This window comes from Eleutherodactylus coqui, chromosome 3 (assembly GCF_035609145.1).
Source record: "Eleutherodactylus coqui strain aEleCoq1 chromosome 3, aEleCoq1.hap1, whole genome shotgun sequence".
Classification (NCBI taxonomy): domain Eukaryota; kingdom Metazoa; phylum Chordata; class Amphibia; order Anura; family Eleutherodactylidae; genus Eleutherodactylus; species Eleutherodactylus coqui.
The window spans coordinates 267,085,708-267,098,232 of record NC_089839.1 but is presented as its reverse complement, the minus strand read 5'-3'; the positions used below and the strand labels follow the sequence as shown (position 1 = coordinate 267,098,232).

At 45.4% G+C, this 12,525-nt stretch overlaps 1 protein-coding gene across 1 annotated transcript in view; it reads left to right on the top strand.

Annotated features, from left to right (window-relative positions):
• The window catches only part of SLC44A3 (solute carrier family 44 member 3), a 92,361-nt gene that overhangs the window by 25,548 nt on the left and 54,288 nt on the right, over positions 1-12,525 (top strand). Inside the window, exons 7-10 of the mRNA XM_066597389.1 lie at positions 4,511-4,680; positions 7,157-7,246; positions 9,396-9,520; positions 10,598-10,784. Coding sequence (XP_066453486.1) covers positions 4,511-4,680; positions 7,157-7,246; positions 9,396-9,520; positions 10,598-10,784 — 572 coding nt within the window. The remainder of the gene's footprint in view (positions 1-4,510; positions 4,681-7,156; positions 7,247-9,395; positions 9,521-10,597; positions 10,785-12,525) is intronic.

The following is a 12,525-nucleotide window of genomic DNA, read 5'->3' as shown; positions in this document are numbered from 1 at the left end:
CTATTAATTAATAGAAGAGGAAAACCGTTTAGTAAAGTTGACTCTTGTGAGATTGTGGAATCTATTTTGCCAGCGTTATTTATCCTTGCAGGACGTCACTGATAATTATAAGAGGTAATTAGAGATGAGCGAGCACGCTCGGATAAGGCAGATCTCTGTTCCCCACACACACACACACACACACACACACACACACACACACACACACACACACTCACACTCACACTCACCACGTCGTCGCCCCCCCCGAGCCTTCTCGGACGAGAATGCAGTTACTCTAGAAGAGCGATGCTCGCTCGAGTAACTGCCTTATCAGAGCTGCTCACTCATCTCTAGAGGTAAAGTAAATGTGTGTGACAAGCATAAAAGACTCTCACAGGGCTGGCAGCAATTTTGGGGTCCAAGTCAGCTCGCTAGCTGAATGTAAAAGGGGATGTTTCAATGGTAATTGGACTATTTATTTTAAAGGGGTTCTCCATGAAAATGGTATTGATGACCCATCAGCTTCAGCTGATCATGCGCCTGCTCACAGCACCCAGTATACATTGGAGTCAGAGAGGAAGCTGCTGCTCCGACTCCTGTATAGTGGCTGTCGCTTGTAACTGCAGCTACAATGGAGATCCCCCTCCGAGTAATATTTTGGCAAACAACAAATGAACAATCATCGCTCCGTGTAAAAGCAAATGAACGCCTGTCGGTCTTACACTTTTAACTTTTCTGAATGATAGTTGCTCTATGCAAAGGTGCCTTTTCCTTCCCTTACTTTGCAGCTTCCATAAAGCACACGCATCCTGCTACACCCGTACATACAAACAATGCAAGAGGGATGTGCAAGAGAGAAAGCCCCCAGAAAAAGTACTTAAAAATGGAAAAATGGCTAAAACCTTTAAAATAACCCATTCCTTGCCCCCTGGGCGTATATGTACATCCTGGATGAGAAGGTTTTGCCACAAGAAGGGGTATAATTACGTCTTATGGATGGTTAAGAACCTGAGTCCTTGCCATTCTCAGCAGGAGTCGGTTGTGACTGACTGCCGTCCTCCTGCTGTTAACCTCTTATGGTGATCAGTGTTGATCGCAGCATGTGAATGCTTAACACATTGAGGGGGGGTTAGTATAATACTTGCACATAAACATGGCATATTAAGGATGTCAACCACACGGGCAGTGCCTCACGCAGGCTTATAGCCTATTAGTGACGCCACTTTTCGATCCGGTGGGCTCCTCTGCTCCCCACAAGTGAACCACGATGGTGGAGACACCCAGGTCTCCCCCAGTATTCATAAGGCAGACTACTTACTGCAAAAGTTACAAATAGACCAGGTATTCTTTTATATTTTAGTCAAAATACGTAAGCTTACAAGCCCACGTCAAGGGTACAAAGTAGAGGGGAAAATTCCCCCAAATTGTTGCATCCTTAGGTCCGTAATAGGCCGTGTCAGTAAGAGGTTAAACACACAAGCCCACATATATCATGCCCCCTTCATACAGGGGTTGTTATTGACTTATTTTTACATCCCATTGAATTCAACGGGAATCCGCGTTGGAGAAAAAAAATAATTCAACGTGCAATTCTTAACCCAGAAGCTGCATCAGGTGGCCACATGCGGACTTGTTCTATTGGATGGGGCTAAATCTGCAGGTACATCCGCAGCAGCATTCCTCAGATTATTGGTGCAGATCCACGTGAGAGGAAACCAATGCTGATGGGCCATTGTAATCAGCTGTGTGACCGAGGCCAGGGCTTGCCATAAATTGAGCTGCTACAATGTTGCGTGTGGCAACGTGAAACACTTCAGCGTAAACATTTGTGACTTTGGTGAGTGACAAGAAAAGTGGATGTGATGGCAAAGGGAGCCGTAGTTTAGGCCACAATTACTACATTAAATAGGAAGAAATGGTACAAATCTTAGTTCATATTCACATCTACGTGCGTAGAAGTGCAGTAGATTTCTTTTTCACACTGTCAGACATTAAAGGGGTTGTCTCGCAAAACCAAGTGGGGTTATACACTTCTGTATGGCCATATTAATGCACTTTGTAATATACATTGTGCATTAAATATGAGCCATACAGAAGTTATTCACTTACCTGCTCCGTTGCTGGTGTCCTCGTCTCCATGGTTCCGTCTAATTTCGCTGGCGGCTTGCTTTTTTAGATGCGCTTGCGCAGTCCGGTCTTCTGCTCTGAGCACAAGCCGCTTCAGTGTGCTCGCCGCTACAGCTCTTCTGCGAATGCGCAGACGAGCTGTATCTTCTCGGGAGCGCACTGGAGCGGCCATTCTGCTACCATCCTCTCTTAGAGGAAGGTGCAGAAACTTGTGCCGCCCAGCCGCCCAGGTAAGTGATGGGTGACGGACTGATGGGGGTGACGAGTGACGGACTGTCGCTGTGGCCCCGGGACCTGCCGCTGTGGCCCCGGGACCTGCCGCTGTGGCCCCGGGACCTGCCGCTGTGGCCCCGGGGCCTACCGCCGGTTACCTGCTGCCTGGCGGTGGGTGACTGTGGCCCAAGAGCGTGTGCTGTGGTCGGCGGCCGCGGTGGGTCCGGTCAGCGGCTGCGGGGCGTCTGGTTGTCAGGGAGACACAGCTGGTAGCGTCTCGGGAGCGCGCACGTCGGGCTACAGCAAGCGACGGGAAAAGAGCCGGCGGCCATCTTGGGGAAACTTTTTATAAGTTGCTGAAACGCTGGAACTGTAAGTAGAAACTGGCTAGAAAAGTCATTTACAGGGGGGCTTAGTAATGTATGCTTAATAAGGGGGACTGGGCAAAAAAAAATAATTCACTGCTTCCTCGAGACAACCCCTTTAAGAAAAAACTGCCAATTAGGAAACGTGCCCCTTTTTAATGGATTTCTCAAAAATCATTTCCACCGACATCTTTGCACCAGTCTAGAAAAATAGTGGCCTGTATTTACTACATAAAGTGCCAGTCAAAAGTTTGGACACACCTTTTCATTCCATTTTTTTTGTTTTGTTTTTTATTGATTTTTTTTTTTTTTACATTGTAGATTCGTATTGAAGACCTGAAAACGATGGAGCAACACATGGAATTAAGTAGAAAACAAAAAATGTTTTTAAACCAGAATATGTTTTTATATTTTAGATTCTTCAAAATAGCCCCCTCTTGCTTTGATATGTTTTGATTCTTTCAATCAGCTTCATGAGGTCGTCACTTGGAATGGTTTTCCAACATTCTTGAAAGAGTTCCCGCTTGGTGGCTGCTTTTCCTTCACTCTGCAGTGCAGCTCATCCCAAGTCGTCCCAATTGTCAGGTGATTGTGGTCGACTGTAGCATCTGACGCAGCACTCCATCACTCTCCTGCTTGGTCATTTAGCCCTTGCACAGCCCGGAGATGTGTCCAACTATGTGCAGACCAGGTGGGATGGCATGTCACTGCAGAATGCTGTGACATGCCATCACCAAGAGTGCCACCAGCACAGCAGCAACCGCATCACACCTCCTCCATGCTTCATGGTGGGGACCACACATGTAGAACCCATCCGCCCATATTTTTTGCATGTCACAAAGACATGACAATTGGAACCAAAAATCTTAAAATTTGGACCAAGTACACATTACCACTGGTCTAATGTCCATTCCTTGTGTTTCTTGGCCCAATTCTCTTCTTCATGTTGATGTTCCGCAGACTTGTTTTCAGCAATTTGACCAAAAAGGCTTGATCTCTGAACAGTTGTGGGCTCTGATCTGAGGGGCTGATAATTTGGGGTTTCTGAGGCTGGAAACTCTAATGAACTTATTCTCAGCTGCAAAGAAAACTCTTGGTCTTCCTTTCCTGGGCCGGTCCTCATGAGAACCAGTTTCATCATAGCGTTTGATGGGTTTTCATGACCAAACTTTAGGATACCTTCAAAGTTCTTGAAATTTTCGGATTGACTGACCTTCATATCTAAAAGTAATGGTGCATGGACATAATGTGGATTAGAACAGTAGCTGAATCGGGCTAACCGCTGTATGGGACTGTGTACCAACCTGACCTCTACACAACACAACTGATGGTCTCAAATGCATTAAGAAGGCCGGAAATTCCACAAAAAAATAACTCTTGACAAGACATACATGTTAATTGAAAACCATTCCAGGTGATGACCTCGTAAAGCTGATTGAGAGAGTGCCAAGAGCGTGCAAAGCAAAAAGGGGTTACTTTGAAGAATATAAAATATATTGTGGTTTACCCCATTTTTTGTTTACTGCTTTATTACATATGTGTTCCTCCAAGGTTTTTGGGTCTTCAATCTGAATGAAAATGAGGAAAAAAATTGCAATAAAATGGTGTGTCCAAACTTTTGGCTGGTCCCGTATATACATTTTATTTAAATGATGACGCACATGATACATTCGCTGTTGTATTTAATATTTTAGGAACTAAAAAACAACGAGCTCCTTTAATGATCTGTAATTAGAATAATAAGTCAGCGTATAAAATGTCTAGCAGTATTGTGAAGTTCCTCCACGTCTGTTTATTAATTAGCTGTACTTCGTTTCTCTCAGCAAATCTTTTCCGCTCTTCAATCGCTGCGTTCCTCAGAATCCGGAGTGTTACAGCAAATTTGCATCAGTCTTGATCGATGTGATCAATGAAGTGGACTTCTTTCATCGTATACTGAGTGGGATCATGGCCGGCAGAGACAATGTGGTGGGGCTGAGCGTTCTTGCAGTAGGTAGGAGGATTTACAGTTATTAGTAAGTTATACTTGTAAGACTTCAGGAAAAGGCAAACCCACTGGTTTAGGGGCCTGTCTGCACCCCCTACCTTAGTTCTGCAGGTAAGAGGACCGCTACATCGGCTCTTTCAGTTAAAGACCCTGATAAATGGCGCTATCATTATTAGGCTGGGCTCGCACGGGACGGATTTCCAGCGGAATTCTTGCGGATTGGCCGCACTGAAAATGCATGAGAATTCTGCTAGAAAGCCGCAGCTGTGGGTTTTGAAGCGGCTTTGCTGCCTGCATTTCCGCTGCGGCCATCTCTCCCCATAGAGAGGAGAGAGGCCACTGCGGGAAAAAAAAAAAAAGAATTGACATGCTGCGTATTTAATTTCCGCACCGCATGGCCGTTTCCGCACTGTTTTTCCGCAAAGGATTGGCCGCAGTGTGTGGACGAGATTTTCGCTGATCTCATCCACTCTGCTGGCTAATTCAGGGATTAGAAGCCATGGACGGAATTACCGTGCGGACAATCCATCCATCCAGAGAATCCTTCCCATGTGAACCCAGCCGTAAGATGATTGAATTTTTAGGTGCTGAATAGAGATGAGCGAGCGTACTCGCTAAGGCTAACTACTCGAGCGAGTAGTGCCTTAGTCGAGTATCTGCCCGCTCGTCTCTAAAGATTCGGGTGCCGGCGGGGGGCCGGGAGTAGTGGGGGAGAGCGGGGAGGAAAGGAGGGGAGATCTCTCCCTCCCTCTCTCCCCCGCTCCCCCCGCTCACCGCTGCAACTCACCTGTCACCCGCACCGGCAGCGGAATCTTTAGAGATGAGCAGGCAGATACTCGACTAAGGCACTACTCGCTCAAGTAGTTAGCCTTAGTGAGTATGCTCGCTCATCTCTAGTGCTGAACAGTGGGACTCCAGAGAAAAAAGAAAACTCAGCTGTTGCTCCCAAAGCAATTTACCTGTACAGGCCTGTTACATACCCCTCCCCCCCCCCCCCCCCCGCCCCAAACAATCCAATAGCTGCCCCTTTCATAACTCGATGACTGTACAATAAGTGAGCCGTGCTGCCATGAACCACCCAAGAGTTTGTATGAGACCGTCTATGATCGCCCCTACTGGTGGCCATAGACAGTGGGATCCTACATATATAAGCAGTAGGGTCACCAATACATGCAGGAGGCGGAGATCTCAGAACATACTGAAGGGGGGTCTGAGGGTAAACGCACGGCAGTAGGAGGCTAGGACTTTCATTGTTCATTACACAGCAATAGTGTTGCAAGTTGAATGAGACTTTTAAGTGGTGGGAAAACCACTTTAAATTCCTTCACAACCATTCTGTCCCTCCTGGTGGCTGCAGCAGTCACATGTCTCGGTCAGCAAATCACTGGCTGTAGAAGACTACTGCGGTCGTCAGTGATTGGCTGCGGCAGTCACATGTCATGCAGCAAGCAGGAAGGAGAAAGCAGTTGTGAAGTGGTGACACACCCCCTTAAGGAGTGTTTCCGCCCTAAAAGATCAGACACTTTTTAGCAATTTTACCAATTTGGTGGTTTTATGGCACTATCTACCAAAATTAATTTTGCTGTGTGTTTTGTTTGTTTGTTTTTTACTGAAATTGTTTTTCAGTTTATTTTATTAGCGGTAACGTTACATTAAAAAAAAAAAAAAAATTATAGTTCATTTTTAAAATGTTTACATTTATGTGACAGTACTGAATGGGTTGCCATTTTGTTTTGGACATTTTGATATATATTTATTTTACTTATGTTTCTGTAACTTCTATGTCCCCCATGATGTCATATAAGACCCCCTGGAGTATATTCACACTGTATTTCTTTATTTCACACTTTTCCGCTGTAACCGAGGCATGCATAGGAGACCAAGTTACAGGGGAAGACCTCCCCATGTGTTACAATAGTCACTTTCAGAGCTTGCCAAGGGTAAGACCCTACTGCTCTGTTCACTGGGTCCCATGCAGGAAATGTGTTGCTTCCTGCATTCTCCATGTAGCGCTCATTGAGCACTATATAGCTTGTAAAGGAGAAGCTAGAAGTGGTTAATAAAAAATGCTTCTCCTCAGGGTCTTCTGCTTCATCTGACAGCTGAGAAGCCGACCTGCTCCTGCTTGATTGCTGGAGCTTTAATCCCATGCTGTCTATTTACTATAGGCGGGATTAAAGCCCAGGACGAAACGCCGTATATTTACGGCGCTCGGATCTTAATGGGTACGGGTATGTTCCCATGCAGCAAGAAAATGTAGTGGAATGTCCGCAAAGGATATTCTGCACAAATTCCACATCCCAACTGAGGTCCAGTTTTTAACTAGTTTTCCGTCGCTGTTGGGATGCAGAATTTGGTGTGGAATGTCCGTTGTAGACGTTCTCAAAGTTTTCCGCTACGTGGGAACATGTCCTATATTACAACATGTATGATTTATCACACTTTTGCTATGACTTACAAAAGAATATTTTTCTTCCTCCAGCCTTGTCAGTGGTGATGGTCATATCATTCCGTTACATAAACACACTATTGGTCCATATCTTTGTAACCCTGCTCATGTTCGGTTTACTCTGTAAGTATCTTCCAACCACTTTGTGTAATTTATCTGGTATATTTGAATATTGGGGACCTGATGCATGAAATGTAAATTATAAGGCTCTGTGCATTTACTCAAGATGTGATGGAATTTAGTTCTTTTTACTACATTTTTAGCAGATGCTGATACAACATCACTAGAGATGAGCGAGCACGCTCGGATAAGGCAGTTACTCGAGCGAGTATCGCTCTTCTCGAGTAACTGCATTCTCGTCCGCGGGGGGGGGGGGGGGGGGAGTGAGAGAGATCTCTCTCCGCCGCCCCCCGAGCCTGCTTGGACAAGAATGCAGTTACTCGAGAAAAGCGATGCTCGCTCGAGTAACTGCCTTATCCGAGCGTGCTCGCTCACCTCTACACATCACCCATTGGTTTTACGGGGTTGTTACAGTAGGTGGAAACTGGTATCCTAATACATCTGTAACCAGATGGCATAATACGTAAGACCAGATGCAGCAATTTTCAGGTACTTAAAGGGGTTGTCCCGCGCCGAAACGGGTTTTTTTTTTTTTTTTTAAACCCCCCCCCCCCCCCCCCGTTCGGCGCGAGACAACCCCGATGCAGGGGTTAAAAAAACCACCCGCACAGCGCTTACCTGAATCCCGGCGGTCCGGCGTCTTCATACTCACCTGCTGAAGATGGCCGCCGGGATCCTCTGTCTTCATGGACCGCAGGGCTTCTGTGCGGTCCATTGCCGATTCCAGCCTCCTGATTGGCTGGAATCGGCACGTGACGGGGCGGAGCTACACGGAGCCCCATAGAGAAGAGGAGAAGACCCGGACTGCGCAAGCGCGGCTAATTTGGCCATCGGAGGGCGAAAATTAGTCGGCACCATGGAGACGAGGACGCCAGCAACGGAGCAGGTAAGTATAAAACTTTTTATAACTTCTGTATGGCTCATAATTAATGCACAATGTATATTACAAAGTGCATTATTATGGCCATGCAGAAGTGTATAGACCCACTTGCTGCCTCGGGACAACCCCTTTAAAGGGGTTGTCCCACTTCCAGCTGTCTCATTTCAGGATTCGAAGAGCTCAGTACATTGCGAAGTGGTCCGGGTTTGTACTGCAGTTTGAGTCCCATTCATCTCAAGAGGACTCTGCCTGCAGTACAAACCCCGGCCACTGCGCAATGTATGGAGCTCTCTGAATCCTGAAGTGGGACACCTTTTTAAGCACCTGAAATTTGCTGCATCTGGTCCTGAGTATTATGCTGAGTCTTCTTGAAGTGAATGGGACTCGGCCTGCAGTACCAACCCAGACCACTGCGCAATGTACGGAGCTGTCTGAATTCTGCAGAAAAATAGCTAGAAGTTGAATAATCCTTTGCTGGATATTCCATAGGTCTGATTGGTTGCAGCCTGCTAATTTCTAGAGCAAAGTGTGATTGACACTAAGAAATCGCTGTGCTGCTTTTCATCCTGTTGGCTCCACTAAGCTTTTTCCAAAGGCCACATAGTCAGCTTATTATAGTCAATGGTTGACCACGATCATGTGGTTTCTGGAAGTAGAGGCAACAGGATGATAAGTGGCATAGCCCTTTCTTAGTACTACTACCACATCTTTCTAGTCCACAGCAGGTGACCCAGCTGTCGGACCCCGGCCTATCAGACAATGAGGCCATAGCTTAGCGATCATTGTCGGTCCTGAGATAGCGACCTTAAATAGCGGTTTCTTAATGTTGTTTCAATTAGCACTTCTGTTTGCAGCAATGGTCACTATACTATTTTTATATTTCGCAGTAGATGAGGAGCCGGACCACTCTACATTATGTTAGATTGCATTTGTTCTTCCTGATTAGAGATGAGCGAACATACGCGCTAAGGACAATTGCTCGATCGAGCATTGTCCTTAGTGAGTATCTTCCAGCTCGGGAGCAAAGACTCGGGTGCCGGCGCGGGTGACAGGTGAGTTGCGGCCCCCCGCTCTCCCCTGCCGCCGGCAGCTGAATCTTTGCTCCCGAGCGGGCAGGTACTCGCTAAGGGCTCGATCAAGTAATTGCCCTTAGCGAGTATGCTCGCTCATCTCTATTCCTGATCTCTTATTCTTTTTTTTTTTTTTTTTTTCTAGATTTTTTAGTAGATGTATTCTATGACAGTTAAGGACGTTCATGTGTTTTTCTTCTAGTTGTTACTGGAGTTCTGTGGTGGCTGTACTATGATCATATATATGACGTTAGTTATGAGCTGGAAACGGAAAAAGAAAACGCTAAATTTTTGCTTGGATTCTCCATAGTTTCAACATTAATATCTGTAAGTATTTACTGTATCGGCTGCTAGATATATGGCAGATAAAGGGATCAGTTGTAATCAAAGATCAGAGAAGGCATCCATACTTACTAGTATACTGATAGAGACATACAAGGGCAGCTAACAACACTTCCGAGCAGCATGCAGAACCGGCATAAACGTTAACGGAGGAGGTTGCAAAGGTACAAAATACTAATGAAGAGCCACTCAACCACCTACCATATAATGGGGGATAGATAAGGCATATAAAGGGTGCTAGTCACACAGATACATGTAGTGCACCATGCAAGTAAGGGAGATGGAAACATAGCTCCAGAGTGCCACCTATTGGAGGGCAGCATTTCTGCAAGTCAAAGTTAGACTCTTTATACAAGCCTTGTAACAATGACCGGGAAGTAAAAGCTAAGCCAAAAGCCATGCACAAACAGCTGTTTCGGGTGTTTGCAATGCAGGCTCACAGTCTCTTAGTAGCGCTCATACTATTAAAACTGGCAAGCTGTGCTGCACCTTATAGTGAACCACACTAAGTGCTGACACCCTTTGCTCCCACAACATTTTGAAGCCAAACTGCTTTCTGCAAAAATAACAATACGAGATTTTTTTTTTTTTGCTGCTAGATATCAGTAATTTGCTGGCTGTGGAAAAGATTAAATATTACGTTTTAAAAATCATCAGTATTTGCAAGGGAGGTCTCCCACGAACAGACTTGAAGTCAATGGAGGCATCCAACCTGCTGCCCATAAGCAATTGACTTTGTGTATGAGCTGCGGGTACCCTCGTCATCACTAAATGACGCCGCGGGAAATGCAAACAAACAAAAACCTGTCCTGCACATGACCATCTATGAGCCTAGGCAGCCGTACGCAATACAGGTTCGTGCCGTATGCAGGGTCACCAACTGGGCTCACAGCCGGAATCTGCTGCGGGCCTCCAGCATGCAGAATCCATTCCGGTTGTGTGAGCCCAGCCTTACTGTCTGATGGAACTTTTTGGCTAATCTGCGTCCTTAATTTAATTAAATAAAAAAATTACCAATCCATGCCCTGAATGTTTTCTAGTTACTGCGTTTTCATTTTTCAGATTGTGCTGATCATTGTAACATTCTTGATGAGAAAGAGGTTACAAATGACAATTGAACTGTTTCAAGTTGCAAGCAGATTTATCAGGCACATCCCCCTCCTGATGCTTCAGCCACTCTGGACCTTTCTCATTCTCCTCTTCTACTGGATACTTTGGGTTGCGGTGCTGCTTAGCATGGGGACCTCAGGTGAGTCCAAAAGCTTTTTAAGGGGTCTTCAGGCAAGTTTTTTTTATAATGTGCAGCTCCCATTTAAAACGGTGAAAGCTGCAGCATAGGTTATTAAAATAGCTTGGAAAACCCCTTTACGTCTTCATTACATTTTATGTTTTCAATATAAACCCACTATTATGTATTCTGAGGTCTTCTGAAAGTTATTTGCATCCAAACATGCTTCACCCCTACCAATCTTTCTTGAGAAGAACAGATTTGTCAGTAACTGGGCTTTGTGTGCCTTTATTTATTGGGCAAGCACCTGTGAAACGCACACTTCCTATCTCATCTTCGGAATTTAAACAGTTTTCTACAAACTAGCTTTTGAAGAAGTTATTAGGGTGTCGTCCCATGTACGGGTCTTGTTTATGATTTTGATGCTGTTTTTAAAACCGAAATTGGGTATGATCCTAAAAAGAGATAAAATATGCTGGACATATAATATTTCTGTTTTTTTTTAATCCACTTCTGGTTTTGGCTTTAAAAACTGCATCAAAACCCTCATTTGGGACCGCATCCTTCTTTTTCCCTGCACTGTGGACGTTTACTCTCTGTGCGCAATAAAATATATGCGCTACAACTGTTATGCTATTCGTTTAGTTTGATTGACTTTGTCTATAATTCTGACTTGCATAACAATCAGACCACATTTTATTAATCACTGCAGAAATCTGGGGACATCTAAAAGGGTTACACTTACGTTTTCTTGCAACTTTATGGCCTATTTAGTGTGACCAGGTTTTTCTCTTGGCCTTAAGAACAGTCCTAGAAAAGGTCCATTACAGCAGGGCATCATTTAGACCGGGCTCACACAATGCACTTTGGTACAGTTTTTGACACTTTGACACTAAAGACTTTTTCTGAAGACAAATAAAATCTTCTTTTTAGGCCTCCCTCACACAGGCGACACGGCATCGCCGCGAGAAAATTGCGGTAATATTGCATCGCCGGTCTATGCGATGTTGCTGCGTCTTCTCGCTGCATGCACCATATGCAAGGATTTGGGGGGGGGGGAGGGGTTGAAATATACACCCTACCCTGAAAATCAGCCATAGCTGAAGAAAAACGTTTTTTAAAAGTATGCATCACCTCTCCCGCGCTGTCCGGGGCTCCGACACATCTTCTCCCCGGGCACTGATCATCATCTTCTCTTCTGGACAGGGATTGAAAAATAACCACCTCCTGGAAGCGCTGACTGTGATTGACTGATGCTTAGCCAATCACAGACAGCATTTAATGAATGGTTGTGATTGGTTCAATCACAGCCACTCATTGAGCGCTGGCTGTGATTGGCTGATGCTTAGCCAATCACAGCCAGCGCTTACAGAAGGCGAGGATGTTTCAATCCCCGACCAGAAAATGATGAAGAAAAGCAGTGCTGAGACCCGGGGAGAAGCTGCTACGGCGTCGGAGAGTATTTGTAAGGTGATGTATGTGTATTTTCCCTGCAGCCAGGGCTTAGATTATATCTTTGACAGTAGGATTTCCTACTGTCAAAGTTGCATCGCATCGTACCTCACGAAAACCGTGTTTTGATGCGATGCAGCAGAAAGGAAGGCTACATGGGCTACAAAACTTCTCGTGGCGCGGGCATATCGCCGGACCCGCAAGGTTTTTGTGTCGGGTTGTCGTATGCTACAAAATATCGCATGTGTGAAGGAACCAATAGGAAAGCATGGGTTTCTCATACATGCGATTTGTAGCAACGCTACAAAAT